The sequence below is a fragment of the Mastomys coucha genome, unplaced genomic scaffold (genome assembly GCF_008632895.1).
Source record: "Mastomys coucha isolate ucsf_1 unplaced genomic scaffold, UCSF_Mcou_1 pScaffold6, whole genome shotgun sequence".
Taxonomy (NCBI): Eukaryota; Metazoa; Chordata; class Mammalia; order Rodentia; family Muridae; genus Mastomys; species Mastomys coucha.
This window is the reverse complement of record NW_022196912.1, coordinates 47,786,770-47,801,692: the sequence shown is the minus strand read 5'-3', so window position 1 is coordinate 47,801,692 and position 14,923 is coordinate 47,786,770. Positions and strand designations below refer to the sequence as shown.

The following is a 14,923-nucleotide window of genomic DNA, read 5'->3' as shown; positions in this document are numbered from 1 at the left end:
GTGGTTGAGACCCTGGGAGCTCTGAGGGTACTAGTTAGTTCATATTGTTGTTCATCCTAAGGGGCACATCTTATTGTTTTAATGTATGCATTTGTGGTAATATGGGCTGAACATATTTTTAAATCTTTCCATACCTAACATGAATCCTTCGATTTTACTTAATATATATTTTTACTCATTTTTACCAATATTAAAAAGACAGCATCTTTATTTTTTGTAACTATATTAAACTTCCCTTTTTTACATGTGAACCTTCAGTCCATCAGTGATTTTGTGTGTTTTATGAGACAGATAATATCATTTTATTGCACTTTGTGGGTGTGCACATGTGTGCACATGTGTGTGCACATGCTGAGGTCAGTGGTCACTTGTGGGGATGCCTTTCTCCTTCCACCTCTTGAGTCCTAGGGATCCAACTCCAGACTTGGGAGCAAGCAGGTGACTTGACACACTGAACTATTTTGCCAGCTTGAGAATATAATTTCTAATATGTACAATTTATTGATTTGTTTCCCCATTATTACTATTGCTTTTGTTTTGAGACAGGACCTCCCTATGTTGCCTAAGCTGATCTTGAGCTCCTGGGCTTAAGCCATCTTCCTGCCTTAGCCTCTAAAATAGATAAGATTCCAGGCATGCAAGCAGCAACACTAAGCTTTCCCATTTATTCATTTGTTTTTGTTTTGTTTTATGACAAAACATTCATTTTATGTATATTGTTTTAAGAATTATTTATTTTATGTATATGAGTACACTGTCACTCTCTTCAGACACACCAGAAGAGGCATCAGATCCCATTACAGATGGTTGTGAGCTACCATGTGGTTGCTTGGAATTGAACTCAGGACTTCTGGAAGAGAAGTCAGTGCTCTTAACTGCTGAGCCATCTCTCCAGCCCCCATTCATTAGCTTTTATATGTAGGTTTCCTTGAATGTATAGTCAAACTTAAAGTCTCTCTCTGTACTGCTTTACTGATCTAGCTATCTTTTCATCAGTGCCTCTCTTTCATGAGTAGGACTTTATGATGCTCTTGTATGAGATGGTAATTCCCACCTATTATCTTTCAGAATTGCTTAATTAGTTGAAGGCCTTTATGGAAATTTTAGAACAATCTCCCAATTTGTAGAAAGTCTTTAGTGAGTATTCTATTGGAGTTGCATTGAATTATATGTGTTAGGAGAGAACAGATGTTCTAATTATAGCAAATTGTCTATCCATGAACATTGTATTTCTCTTTTTATCCTCTCACCCTTTCAGATTCTTCCATTTTATTTTGTCATGTTTTTCATAAAGGAAGTTTCCATCTCTTATTAGTTCTATTTTTAAATCTCTTGTCACTTTTGTTATGACGTTTCGATTTTTTTTTCTATTACACATTTTATACTGTTTTCTATTATACATTCTAATCAAAGGTAGAAAATTGGGGCATATCAACAAAGAAGTCCTAAGAGGGGCTGACCAGCAAGCAGATGGACTAGAGAATAGTGGTTTTAGTTATTAGGGAAATGAAGATTGGAGTTGCAAGGAGGCACACACCATCACATGTGTACCAGAAGGCTAAAGGAAGCAGTTCTTTCTGTTGGCCATGATGCAGGATAGCTCAGATCTGTCCATGTGAGTATGACAAAGTAGAAGGGAACTGCACGCTCATTGTGCACATTCACCTGCAGTAAGTGACCCAACAGCACTTTGTGTGGACATTTCTTCATGAGGTACAAAACTATAGGTTTATAAATATTTCTGTGAGAACATTTACTGGTCTTATTTGAACTAGAAACAACTCAATGTCTATCAACATAAAAATAGAGAAATGAAGTATATGATGCATTCATTTGGAGAGGTACTACTAAGCAATAGAAAAAAATGAGCTGCAGATGCTACCAGCAGCAAGAAGTAACCTCACATTTAAGTGACATTCTTAGACAGGTAAAATGAGATGGGTATGCAGACATGAGAATAGAGGTGCCCATGGGATAGTAGGGACTGACTCCCAGCATAGAGACTTTCCAGTGTTGAAATGCTTAACTCTGCATTGGGATGTTGTATACATGGCCCAGGACATTTGTCAAAGCTCATTGAATGACACGTCATTGAACGTTAATTTTGCTTCAGCTAAAGGAAAACAGAAGCATCGATGGTTGGAATCCTGTTTTCTGGTCTTTAATTGAGAAATATCTTTATTGTGATAGGTCTTTTTGTGAAATCTTTCATATATATATATTTTTTGGTCTATAGACCAAAACCCAGATTCTATTTTTATAATAATGAAGCATACATGAGAATGCTTTATGACATTTGAGGGGAAGGAAGTCAAAGGGTTGTCAGTTTTTGCTACTTTCAAATCTATTTAATGTTTCCAACCAGGACTGTAATATGTCAGTTTCACCAACTTAATACTTTGTAACTATCACCTTCATTTGTCTGAAAAATCAATAGAAGTCAGGGAGCACCTCCTCTCAGGGAGCACCTCCTCCTCTCAGGGAGCATCTCCTCCTCTCAGGGAGCACCTCCTCCTCTCAGAGAGCACCTCCTCCTCTCAGAGAGCATCTCCTGTCCATACTTTTTCATCAGCACAGTTCATTTAGATTTACTGTTTCTAATGTGTAGGTGTAAATGCTAGGGATTGGTAGCCATGCCCACCAGGGAAGAGCTGTGGAGCTAATGTAAAGAAGTGGATAGTGCAGAATGCCAGAGATCTCTAACTAGCTGTTTGCTCTGGAGGAGGTGGAATTGTGTGCTATGATGGAACAGTTGGAAGGCTTCCTTGGGCTAAGTCTGGCGTGGCAGCGACATCTTCATTCTTTGAGTACATTCTGTGACTCCTTTTAGGAGGAGGCCATTGTCACAGCCCCACTGGTTTGTGTTTTCAAAGCTTTTATATTTTTCAAAATGGCCTTTGTGGGAAGCTTATGTATGTGGCTATTTGAACTCTGAACTTCTGGAATTGGTCTGGGTTATTCGCCCTCCCAGACAGAATGGGTCTCTACCTCTGTCCTTCCCTGTTGACCTCACCTTGTCATGCCTGCTCTGTTTAAGCTTCGAAGAGGGCTCAGTACATAGAAAAGCAGAGGTTGGATTTCTGTAGTGTAGACAGTGTCCCTTTCCAAGTAGAGGGTATTTAAAATCCGGAGAGAGTTTGGAAACATTTTTCACTTGGCCTTTGTCCCTGCCTTGCCTCTGTGTGGTTTTATAAGGTTAGTCATGTTGGGAATCTTGTAGCTGAAACTGTGTTTCCCTTTCTCTTTGTGTAAGAGAAAATTGTTGGCAATATCCTCATAAATTAAAGAGAAGAATCATGTTCACGCCTAAGCAAAAATGTGACTTCTAGTTAGTTTGTTGCTTTCTATAGTGATATTTTAAAATGTCAGTTATATTTGGAGGTATTTGGTTTAATAAGTAAAACAAAATTGTATGTGTTTTTAGTGATCATTCAATTTGGAGCATTCTAGAAGCTAAGCACCCATATTTCACCCAGTCCTACCTCCAGCAGCAATCCATGTGAGTAGGTTGGATGCATACCTGCTCTGTATCCCTCCTGCTGTGTTAGCAAAAAGGAAGCCATGCCCTCAAATGCCCACCTCTCACACAGCCCACCTAAGGCCAAGATGTACTTTTGAGGCATGTGGTTTATAATCTATGTCTCTCAGGGCCAAGCAGTTAGGGTTTGAAGGCCCTCCGGTTGTGATTCTGCTCTGGTGCTCCACTCTAGAGGCCAGTGAATGGTGTTCTGAAATACAGGGCAAGGGCTTCTGGGACTGTAATGAGTATCTTTGAGTATTTGTTGGAGTGATAGAGACCCACCAGCTTTGCATAGAATTATAGAAAATAAATGGTATTTTCAGGACCATAATTTTTGAAATGGGCATAAGTTAAATTAATTTATTCTGAACTGAGTATTTATTCTATCAAAAATAATTAGCTTATGCATTTTAATTTACAATTTTCTCAATCTTTTATTTAGGCAGCTAACAGATAAAAAAAGTTTCTGTTTCTAAAGCAACAACAAAAAAAGCAACTAATATGAAGACAGAGATGCTAATTGTTTTGTGGATTCTCATAGGGTTGGAGGTATTTTACTCTAGGGCATATGAACACTTTTCTGCAAAAGGCACATTTATCTAATGTGCCTCTAGTACAAAAGAAGTGGCTTTCTGTTTGTGTGGTGTGTGTGTGTGTGTGTGTGTGCGCGTGCATGTATGCATGTGACCACAGATCACGAGATCATATTTGTTTAGCTTGGAATGTCTCTTACAGCAACATGCTCCGGAATGAAGACAGTGTCCATGCGTTTTGAAAACCGGTCTCATTGGTTCCTGCTTTTAACTGATGGCTTCTATTTTGTGAACTCTCTTGCTTCTCAGCCTTCTCTGAATTCCTCTTTCACCTGTTTTTCTTCTAAGTTTGGTAAGCTCTGGAAACAATTGTATGGAAATATGAGTAGACCTAGTTCAGCCCTCTGGGCAGAGACTGTTAGAATTCCAGTGCCTGTGTCCACCCATGTGGCGGGGAATTAGGCAGAAGCAAACAGGCTTGCTCTGTGTACTTTTCAGCTTATCCACCCAGTGTGTGTTAACTCAGCCAGGGTAACCTTGGGTACAGAGAGTAAAATGTAGCAGTTTCTGTGGACAGAGTTACTTAAGCAGCTGTAGGAGGTTGTTCTCTCTCCTGGGAGTGGAGGTACTTCTTCAGTTTACCTCAGGTGGGAGGACTTTGTCTCCTAAGGATTCTCCAGAATGGAGGAGGACTTGAGTCAGTTATAGTTCCGGTCTCCTGGGAACCCAAGAGCTCCCAGGAGAGTTTAGTGTGTCGAGTGTCATAGTGTGTCAGTAATAGGATCTGTTACATAAACACAGTGGTGCCTGTAGTGCGGCATAAGGCTGGCAGTGTTTCTCTGCATTGGCATTTGGGAGAAAGCACATGCGCAGATAGTCGGCTGTTTTCTCTGGGAATTCTCTGAGGACTTACCTTTTCCAAAATGTAAGGAGTTTCATAGATTCTGAAATCATACCTCTTTTACAGATAAACAGTGCACTTCCTCTATTTTTCTTTCTGTATTTTATGGTGTCTAAGTAATTTATCTCCTTTCTCTTCTCCCCTTCTATCCTTTTCCCCTTCCTTCCTGTTGGTATTCTATGAATATATGTATGAGAGAGAGACACATATGAATGTGCATCCACGGAATATTCATTGAACAAGAACATCTGAAAAATGGAAACCAAGACTGAGAAAACTCAATTTGTTACACATTAGACATCCTCCTTTGTTAATTTTGTATATGTGGTATATATGTGGGTTGCGTGTGTGTGTGTGTGTGTGTGTGTGTGTGTGTGTGTGTGTGTATGTGTGTGTGTATGTGTATTGAAGCCAGAGGATGGGTATTGTTGGAGTATTTCTGATGCACTAGCTCCCAATAATGAATTACATGGAGACTTTTTATTATTTATGAAAACAGGCATTATACCTTAGGCTTGTTTCCAACTAGCTCCTATAACTTAATAACCCGTTTATATTAATCCACTTTTGCCACGTGGCCCATTGCTTCTCATTCAGTTCCTGTATGTCTGACTTTCTCTGTGTCTGGCTGGTGAATCCCATGCTTCTCAATTCTTCCTGTAGTTCCTGTCTCTGCCTGGATGTCTCGCCTTTCCTCTCCTGCTGTTATAGGTTATCAGCTCTTTAGGAAACCAATCAGAAGGTGACAGAGAAGAATTTACAAAACACCGAGACAGGTGATAGTTCATAAAAAATAACAGTACCAAAGTTTGGACAGTATTCAGCTCTCTGCTGGTGCAGAAATCAACATTTGAGCAATACAAAGAACCTTTACCCAGTGCCCAAGAAGATTATTGCAAAAGATGGGTGTTCTCCAGTTCCCTCTGCCACATTCTTTCGAGGCAGGGTCTCTCACTGAACCCAAAGCTAGGCTTGTAGCTAGCAGGCCCTAGTAAACTTCTGTTGTCGAAGTGCTAGGTGTTGGGGATTTGAACCAAAGTCCTCAGGCTTGTGCTGCAGCAGGTGTTCTTACACTGTGAGCCATCTCCTTAGTCCCATGTTTATTTACTTCTGAGAATCCGTGTTGCTGTTCCCTTTGTATACTTTAGAAATGGTAGTATTAGTTACAACAAATCAGTCCCTTGTAGTTGGTGAGAGTTTATAGTTGACAAGCACTTTTAAAAGATACAACTTCATAAAATCTCCCGAAAGAAGAGCAGTACTTATTGTTCATATTTCGTAGGTCAAAGTTAAACGATCCATCAGGCTTCATGGAAGTGGCTTAGGGGGCCAGCCACAGGGCCAAGGACCCCCTTTTCGTGTGTGCTTTCCCAGCCCTTTCTAGCCACACATGACTTCTGTGTGCATTTGTACTCCTGCCTTCCTCCTGCCCCTCTTCCTGGCACAACACCTGAGAGAGAACATGCAGGTCATTGCTCGACTAGATGCACACTGACTTCCGGTCTTCTTCCCTGTGTGGCTGTCTAGATTAAAACTCTAGAGCGAGTGTGATGTCTTAACTCACTACAAGTGTATGGAGGAAATACTTGTGTTTCTTTTGTCTCTTAGAGAGGACATGGGGGATATGGATATGTCTATTGGAATTTTGTGGATGGTCAGACACAGTATGTGTTGCCTTTACTACTGAAAACCACCAGCCCTATTACATTACTTGTCTTGTTAACTGACCATTCCTAAGCCCCATTTATTGTCAAGTGTCAAGAATAGTCATCATGTGGCTTACATGCTCACAGTTTGGAAGTAGATACAGTCTAGAAATACTGTCAAAGATAAAGAATGTAATTTGTGGTGATTTAGTAGCTATGTGCTTTAGCGTGTGAGGAAAAAGATATAACATGGTTAGATTCTCCCATCTGTGTGAAACTCTTATGAACATGAATACTGTGGATGGAGTCTGGCCAAATGGATTGTTCTGGTTACCCATGTACCATAAATGGCATGGCAGTAATGGGATGGTTGTTTTCTAAAGACATGTATGTCAAAAATTATAGGCCTTCCCTGCAGAGCCATGTTCTTCATATACCAGTGTCATGCCAAACTGGGCACCTGGCCTCTGCCCCATCTCAGAGTGGCACAAGGATGGAGTCAAGTGCCTGTCATAGATGACACCGTAGAGCCACTGACAGCTCTTCCCTGCCTACCCCTGGGTATGTGTGTTCACATGCCATAGTTGGTTTTGTTATGTGGGAATATTCTGGAAATAAATTCTCTTTCTGCAAAACAGCCTTGGATCCCAGAATGATAATTCTGAGACTAAATGTTTATTAATAAATGCCTGCCTAAGCTTTGGTTCATTCCCTGACTAGCTCATATCTTATTTAACCCATTTAAATTATTCTATGTCTACCAGGTAGTCAGTTACCTCTCCTTCAGTCCTGGCCCGCTTCTCCCTTTGTGCCTCCTCAGCGTCTCCCTGGTCTCTCCATTCTGTCTCCCATCTCATCTCTTGTTTCTGTGGCTCTCCCTGTGGCTCTCTTTTATCTCTTATTATTTCCCAGAATCCTCTCTCTTCCTGCCAGTATCCCATCTTCTATTTCCTGCCTGAGCTCTTTGGCCACCAGCTTTTTCATTGACAGATGATGTTTATAAGAGATTCCCTCTACGCATGTAAGAGTGAAATTCCAGACAAAACAAGATGCAAGAGAAAAGAAAATTTAATTCTTTGATTCATATTGTTGTTCTGCTGGGGAATTTAAAAAGAAATGTTCTCTCTCTCTCTCTTTCTCTCTCTCTCTCTTTCTCTCTCTCTCTCTCTCTCTCTCTCTGTGTGTGTGTGTGTGTGTGTGTGTGTGTGTGTGTGTGTGTGTGTATGTGTCTGTAGGGAGTGTATGTATGTCACAGTTTACATGTGGAAGTCAGGGAACAGCTCTATGATGTTGACTCTGTCTACCTTTACATGGTTCTAGATAGAACTCAGATCTGCAGGCATGTGTGACAAGTTCCTTTACCCAGTTAGCAATATTGATAACACACTACCAGGGAAATGTTGATACATATTAAAACTGCATGAAGTAGTCATGTATGTATCTAAAACAGTATCAAATATCCAACAGGGGGCTAGCAATTTGAAAGAGCTTAACATGCAAGTGTAAGGACCTGAATTTGAATCCCTGAAAGCCACATAGAGCCACATAAATGAGAGTGGGCCTGGAATCTCAGTGGTCCTGTGTGAAAATGAGAAGCAGAGAACAATTCCTAGAAGCCTGTGGGTCAGCTAGCTTGGACAGGTAGAGGGGAAAAATAAAACCCAATAATTCCAAGAGACTGTCTCAAACAAGGCAGAAAGTGAGTATGAAAAATGAAAGTTGTTCTCTGATTGATGTACAGTGTGACATGCATGCATGAACACACACACACACACACACACACACACACACACACACCTCATAACAATAGGAGTCATACAGAACACAAGCTCTGAGATGCTTTCCTTCTTGTTCAGGAGTGTTGTGGAGGTTGACTGTCAGGGTTGGGCTCTGAATCAGTGTGACAACTTGAAGTAGTTCCAACAAATTCAGAAAACAGATTCTGGGATGTGGTAGGGTACATGGATAGCATGGTCAAGACCCTTGGCTTTGATCCCTCTCCCAAAGGAAAAGATGTTCTAGTTGACAGGATCATTGTGGGATATCTTCCTTAAAGAAAAATGAGGAAACATAAGGTCTCTGGAGAGCACACCACACCAGAGGCCACAGAGTCTGTATTCTGTTCCAAGGCTGTGACAGGCCTTTTACCTTCTTCACCTGCCTGTGCTTCCTGATCTGCATTCTTTTGGTTAGATTCATAAGTGCTGTCTCAAGGCATTGTCCTTGTAAGCCTTGGAGGTGGCTCTGTTAAGACGCCCTTCTTAAGGATACAAAATGGGGCTTTAAAGGGTTCGTGCAAACCATGGGCATTGTGTGTGTGTGTGTGTGTGTACAGTTTACCTAGGTAAAGTTCTTGTGAAAGTAATTTGTATCTGCTGAATTACTGTGGTGTGTAAAATATAAATATACTTTGTATCTTAGACAATTTGGAAAATATAATTTGCTACCATATACTGATTGATTGAGGCAAGGTCTCACTATGTAGCCATGGCTGACTTGAAACTCCTGAGGTAGACAAGATTGGCTTTGAACTCAGAGATCTGCATCCTGGGTGATGAGATTAAAAACGTTTGCCACCATGCCCAGCTTAGGTATTATTTTAGTGGGTGGGTTATTGAGTTATTTCACACTCCCCTCCCCCTCTTTTTCCTAGGACAGTGTGTTTTATGTTTGTGTTTTCCGGTTTTGCTGCAAGGCATGTGTATGATCTCCCACACTTTAAAAAACTTTACTATTTCCTTATCAAAAACACGACGATAGTGAGTGGCGCTTATAGCTAGAAGTCTCTGCTCCACAGAGGCTTTCTCCTAATGCTTGCTCCTGCAGTGACATTTTCATGAAACCACAGTGCCGAGAAGAATGTGTTCCCTCTGTCACCACAGCATATACAACACTCATCATTGCTACCTTAAATGTCTTAGAGTGTTAAGACATATCATCGTGGATCCATGACTCGTTGAATGTGCATGCTGGCCTTTCTTTCATAAAGTCAGTCAGTCATTTTACTCACCTCTCTTAAGAAAACAAAATTCAAAAAGAACACCAAACCTTTTCCATTTCTTGAGATAATTATGTCTGCAAATCCACAAAGAAACCCTGAAGTGAGTGGAATCAATGGGCAAATAGAGGAGCCCAGCACAGACCATCCTGTAACACAGCTTTCCATGTGCACAGTAGTATGTTGTGGACAGCTTGACTTATTCAGTCTAAGACAGGCAGGGACAGACTGTCCTTCACCTAAGTGTGGGCTTATTTTCCATGAACATTTCCAGTTTGTTTCCTTTAGACATGGTTCTTTGTTTATATGTTGCTTTTCCCTTCTCTGGTAGTACTTCTTCAAGACTCACCTCCAAAAGTAGATTGTGGAAGGACATATAGCTTAGCTGGCATTTGACGTAGTTGCTGCTTTGTTTTCTAGTGACATTTATAGATTTCTTCTGTCCCAGTTACGTGGAATCAACATACTTTAATAGAGAGTTTTTATTTATTTATTTACTTACTTACTTAAAGATTTATTTATTTTATGTATATGAGTACACAGTGTAGCTGTACAGATAGTTGTGAGCCTTAATCTGGTTGTTTGGGAATTGACTTCTTAGGACTTCTGCTCGCTCCAGTCAACCCCGCTCACTCCAGTTGTCTCTGCTCGCTCTGGTAGACCCTGCTCGCTCAGTCCCTGCTTGCTCCGGCCCAAAGATTTATTTATTATTATAAATGAGTACACTATAGCTGTCTTCAGATGCACCAGAAGAGGGCGTCAGATCTCATTGCGGGTAGTTGTGAGCCACCATGTAGTTGCTGGGATTTGAACTCATGACCTTTAGAAGAGCAGTCAGTGCTCTTACTTGCTGAGCCATCTCACCAGCCCTGAGAGTTTTTATTTAAAGTCTTTAGGGCAAATTAGTTTGATAGGTGAAACCTTGATTTTATGTTATGTTTCTTTAGGGACTTTTATTTCCTTTATGGGTATTGACTGCTTTATTCCTGAGTATTTAATTTTATATAGTTTATATTTCTTCTTGTATTATTTATACATTTCAATTTATATTGAAATTATGAGATTACTGATTGAGTCTTTTTGGCTTTTGGGAAAACGAGATTTAAAAATCTAATCCTATTTTTGGCTCTTTTCTTTTAGCTCCAGTTATAAACCGGTTCACAAGGCGCGCCTCGGGTAAGTCTGACTGTCCTATGGACTTCACTCACTAACGCTGCCATTTCAAAGTCTTATTGGATGAAAATGTACAAGGAATAATTAGTCGGGAGTAACAACTTATTTCTTCATCTTTTTTTCCTAAGAAGAACCTCAATGTGATATAAACATATTAGGAATTATTTGAAAATTAATTAAGCCATATGTAGTTATGTTTAAATCCCACTGTGACCCAGGCTGATGCAGACTTCATCTCACTCTGTACATTTCTCCTAACTTTTGACCAAATGGCTACTTGGATGACTTTTCTCATTTCCCAGTGACAGTTTAGAAGTAATGATTTAACAGATGGGCAAAAGAGACCCAGAAACAGTAAGGAAGGGTATTGTAACTATCCTAGGAATCCTTTTAGAATGGGAGCGAGCGACTTGACACTTTAGTTGCTGTCTTATACTCCCTGGCACCCTGCTGCAGGCCCAGGGGAGAGCCCTCTACCAAGTACCTAAGTGAGGTGCAGCATGGGCTCCATGACCCATGGGGAAGGAGAGGGTACAGCTAAAGGTATTTCTGTCCACACTAATTTCAGTAAAGGGTCAGGTGGGGAGTGGATCAGTAACTTTTCTAGAAAATTCACCCATGGGATATCATTTCTGAAGAGAAGAGAAATGAAGTGTACTACATTTGCTTTAAGAGAGCTACTCTTCCACTTCTGTAGAGGTAAAATTATTTTACTTAAAAATAGCAAGTATTTCACACACTTCATTTTTAGAGTCAGATATTAGAAACTAGTTCTTTATTTCATAAAATTGCCTAATCTCAACTGTGTTCTAATACTCAAAACTCTTTAAGCCTGATTCTTATTTTTAATTTGCTTACAGTTTTTGGAATAATTTGTTCTTGTTCACAGTGACCAGGCCTGTAATGACAGAAACTAAGGAAGTGTGATGCATTTGGGGCGGTGGCTACCATTCTCAGCTGTCTGTGATCTCTGCATATTTCTTTTAAACAATGAAAGCAAAATGTGGGTTTTCATGCCTTCTGTGGGATGGGGTTGTATTGGTCTGTACAGTGTGGAATTCTATCCAGAGCAGAGCTTGACTTGAAGCATGACTTTTAGAAATGATAGATACCAGGAAGGAACAATTAGACTCAGTGTCGTGTGTCATCCCTTTATGACGTGCAGTTCGTCTAGTAGAAACAGCTATGGGTCTTGGAGGCGTCTCCCATCATGCCCTGTGCTGTATGAAGTGACGTTTATTTATGAGTTAGTTCCATTAGGATTTGTTATGAGATGTATTCATCAGTAATTGATGGCTTAGTATGTAGATTAGTTTTCAAACGCCATCATTTTGCCTCTCCTCCCCTAAATCTGTATCCATTGTATCTCATCAGAACTTGGCTGGAAATGTAGGGCTGAGCTGATGGAATGCTAATAGAAGTACAATTAAAATGTATTCCTTTCCAGTATGGCAGACAATTGGAAGTGCCAGGAAAAGCAATAAAAAAGGTCACTATAAAATAACAATACGGATAAGTGGGGTAGAACTGTCATATTGTATGCTGAACACCATTATGAGAATGACTCTTGATATCGGTTTCAAGTACAACAGATACTTTTCAAAGTACCCTGGCCAGTCTGCTCCTGTGCATTTTTGAATCTTTTGGTCAAGAGAAGTGAAATTCTATGTCTTAGGGAAAATGTTATATGTGGGAGAATAACGATATATTTAATCATCTACATGTCTATCTTTATTTGCTTTCTTACAATTCTTTTTTTTCAAAGATTTATTTATTGTTATAAATAAATACACTGTGGCTGTCTTCAGACACACCAGAAGAGGGTGTCAGATCTCAATATGGGTGGTTGTGAGGCACCATGTGATTGCTGGATTTGAACTCAAGACCTTTCAGAAGAACAGTCAGTGCTATTACCCACTGAGCCATCTCACTAGCCCGCTTTCTTACAATTCTTATGAAAGTTTGTCTGCATAGTTCTTGGTCAAAATTCCATAGGAAGAGTCTGAGCGACTCTGAAGGGCACCTCTACAGCTCTGTCAGTTTAAAGGCAGGTTAGTGGAAGAGACAGCCTTCCGCTCTCCATAAGATAGCATTTCATGAAAATAAAAAATAGATTTCTTATTAAAAATATAGAAAATTGTGTGTAATTACTGAGATTGCTTACGGAGTGTTTTTTTGGTGGAGTTTAATTTCAGTAATATTTTCCTTTTAGAATTGAACTGTAAAACTTAAAGTTTTTAAAGTTCTTTTTGTTTATTGGTTTAAACTTTTATTGCATTATGATGAGAAAAGTTACATGATTTCAATTTATTTGAATTTGTTAACATTTAAAAACATATTTTAATTAAATAGAATTGAATCACATTCTTGTTCCCCTTTTGTACTACCACTCCTCCCATAGAACCCCCTTCAATACCTATAATATCTTTTTTGTCATATTCCTTAAAATTTATAAAATATTACAACAATAAAAATAAGTATTATAAAAGTTGTTTGATATAAAAGAACAATTGACTTAACAGTCTTATGTAGATGTTCATCTACAGCAATAGTGAAAATACATTTCTCTCAAAATAAATTTTAAATAACTCCAAACATATTAGCTGTATACTTAAAAATAATACATCACTACTAGTATTTTCTTAAATGAACATGAATATATAAAGTCTTTTTGTTTGTTTTGTATTTAGTAGAGTTTAAAATCTTGGCTCTTACTGTGGTAAAAGCCCAAAATGAGAACAATTTTTAGACATTGGATTTCATTGTCATAAGGCTGTATTTCAATGACCCTCACATCACCAAAGGATTTAACCTCTATCGTAGCTAAGCTGAGAGTTGATAGTTCTGCTGCACCAAGAAATGAATTGTAGGGTCGACTTTTGGATACAGACTTCCTGCTATGGTCAAAGCTATTTGACTTGAGTGAGTGACTTCATTCTCAGCCCACAGAGAACAGGTTATATTCATTTAAGAAATGGTGTAGGTATTAAGATGGTCTATCCATAAAGTCATTCACCAACTGTTTCAATGAACAGTGGTTCTGCTTGGAGGGTGGCACAGACATTAGGTGAGGGTAAGAATTTGGTTCATTAGCTGTGATAATTTGGAAAAGCATTCATTTCAGAGAAAGAGTAACTTATAAAGACCTCTTCTTCAAACTTGATACAAGAGGTACAATGTCAAGCAAAGCATTCAGTCTCACTTTGTTGTTCTCTTACAAGCCATCTGCCTAGTTAATCGTCTATGTTTCTTTTGGGTATATAAATACTTTTGAAATGTATAAGCTGTGCTGAAAAATATAGTATAGTGTAAAAACATGAAATAAACAATACTACTAATAGAGAGGCTGAGATAGGAGAAGCAAGGTTTCAAGACCCTTATGTTGTACACAGCAAGACCCTGTCACAAACAAACAAGCTGACAGTGTATATAGATTGTACAATGTTGGACCTATTTCTCCAATTACCAAATTAGAGAGATCATTGGATGAAAATCAACAAATTTCCAATTCCTCATATTATTGGATTTCTATCGATTAGAATGTTGGTAATATTAATTTTCAAATTAATATATTAAAAAAAGAAATTGTCACTTCCTGTTGTTTTTGTTGTAAGAGGTGGAATTAGGTTTGTGTGGATTTGTTGAAAGATTACCTTCTTGCTTCTTCTAGGGTGTAGTTTTGCTCCTTATGTTGATATTTTCCATCTATTATCCTTTGTAGGGCTGGATTTGTGGAAAGATATTGTGTAAATTTTGTTTTGTCATGGGATATCTTGTTTTCTCCATCTATGGTAATTGAGAGTTTTGCTGGGTATAGTAGCCTTGGCTGGCATTTGTGTTATCGTAGGGTCTGTATGACATTTGCCCAGAATCTTCTAGCTCTCATAGTCTCTGGTGAGAAATCTGCCGTAATTCTGATAGGCCTGCCTTTATATGTTACTTGCCTTTTTTCCCTTACTGCTTTTAAAATTCTTTCTTTGTTTAGTGCATTTGGTGTTTTGATTATTATGTGACGGGAGGAATTTCTTTTCTAGTCCAGTCTATTTGGAGTTCTGTAGGCTTCTTGTATGTTCATGGGCGTCTTTTTCTTTAGGTTAGGGAAATTTTCTTCTATAATTTTGTTGAAGATATTTACTGGCCCATTACCTTGGA

At 39.1% G+C, this 14,923-nt stretch overlaps 1 protein-coding gene across 2 annotated transcripts in view; it reads left to right on the top strand.

Annotated features, from left to right (window-relative positions):
• The window catches only part of Prkar2b (protein kinase cAMP-dependent type II regulatory subunit beta), a 104,143-nt gene that overhangs the window by 13,224 nt on the left and 75,996 nt on the right, over positions 1–14,923 (top strand). For both annotated transcript variants that reach the window (XM_031355290.1, XM_031355288.1), the window contains exon 2: positions 10,739–10,774. In XM_031355290.1, the coding sequence (XP_031211150.1) occupies positions 10,739–10,774 (36 nt within the window). The remainder of the gene's footprint in view (positions 1–10,738; positions 10,775–14,923) is intronic.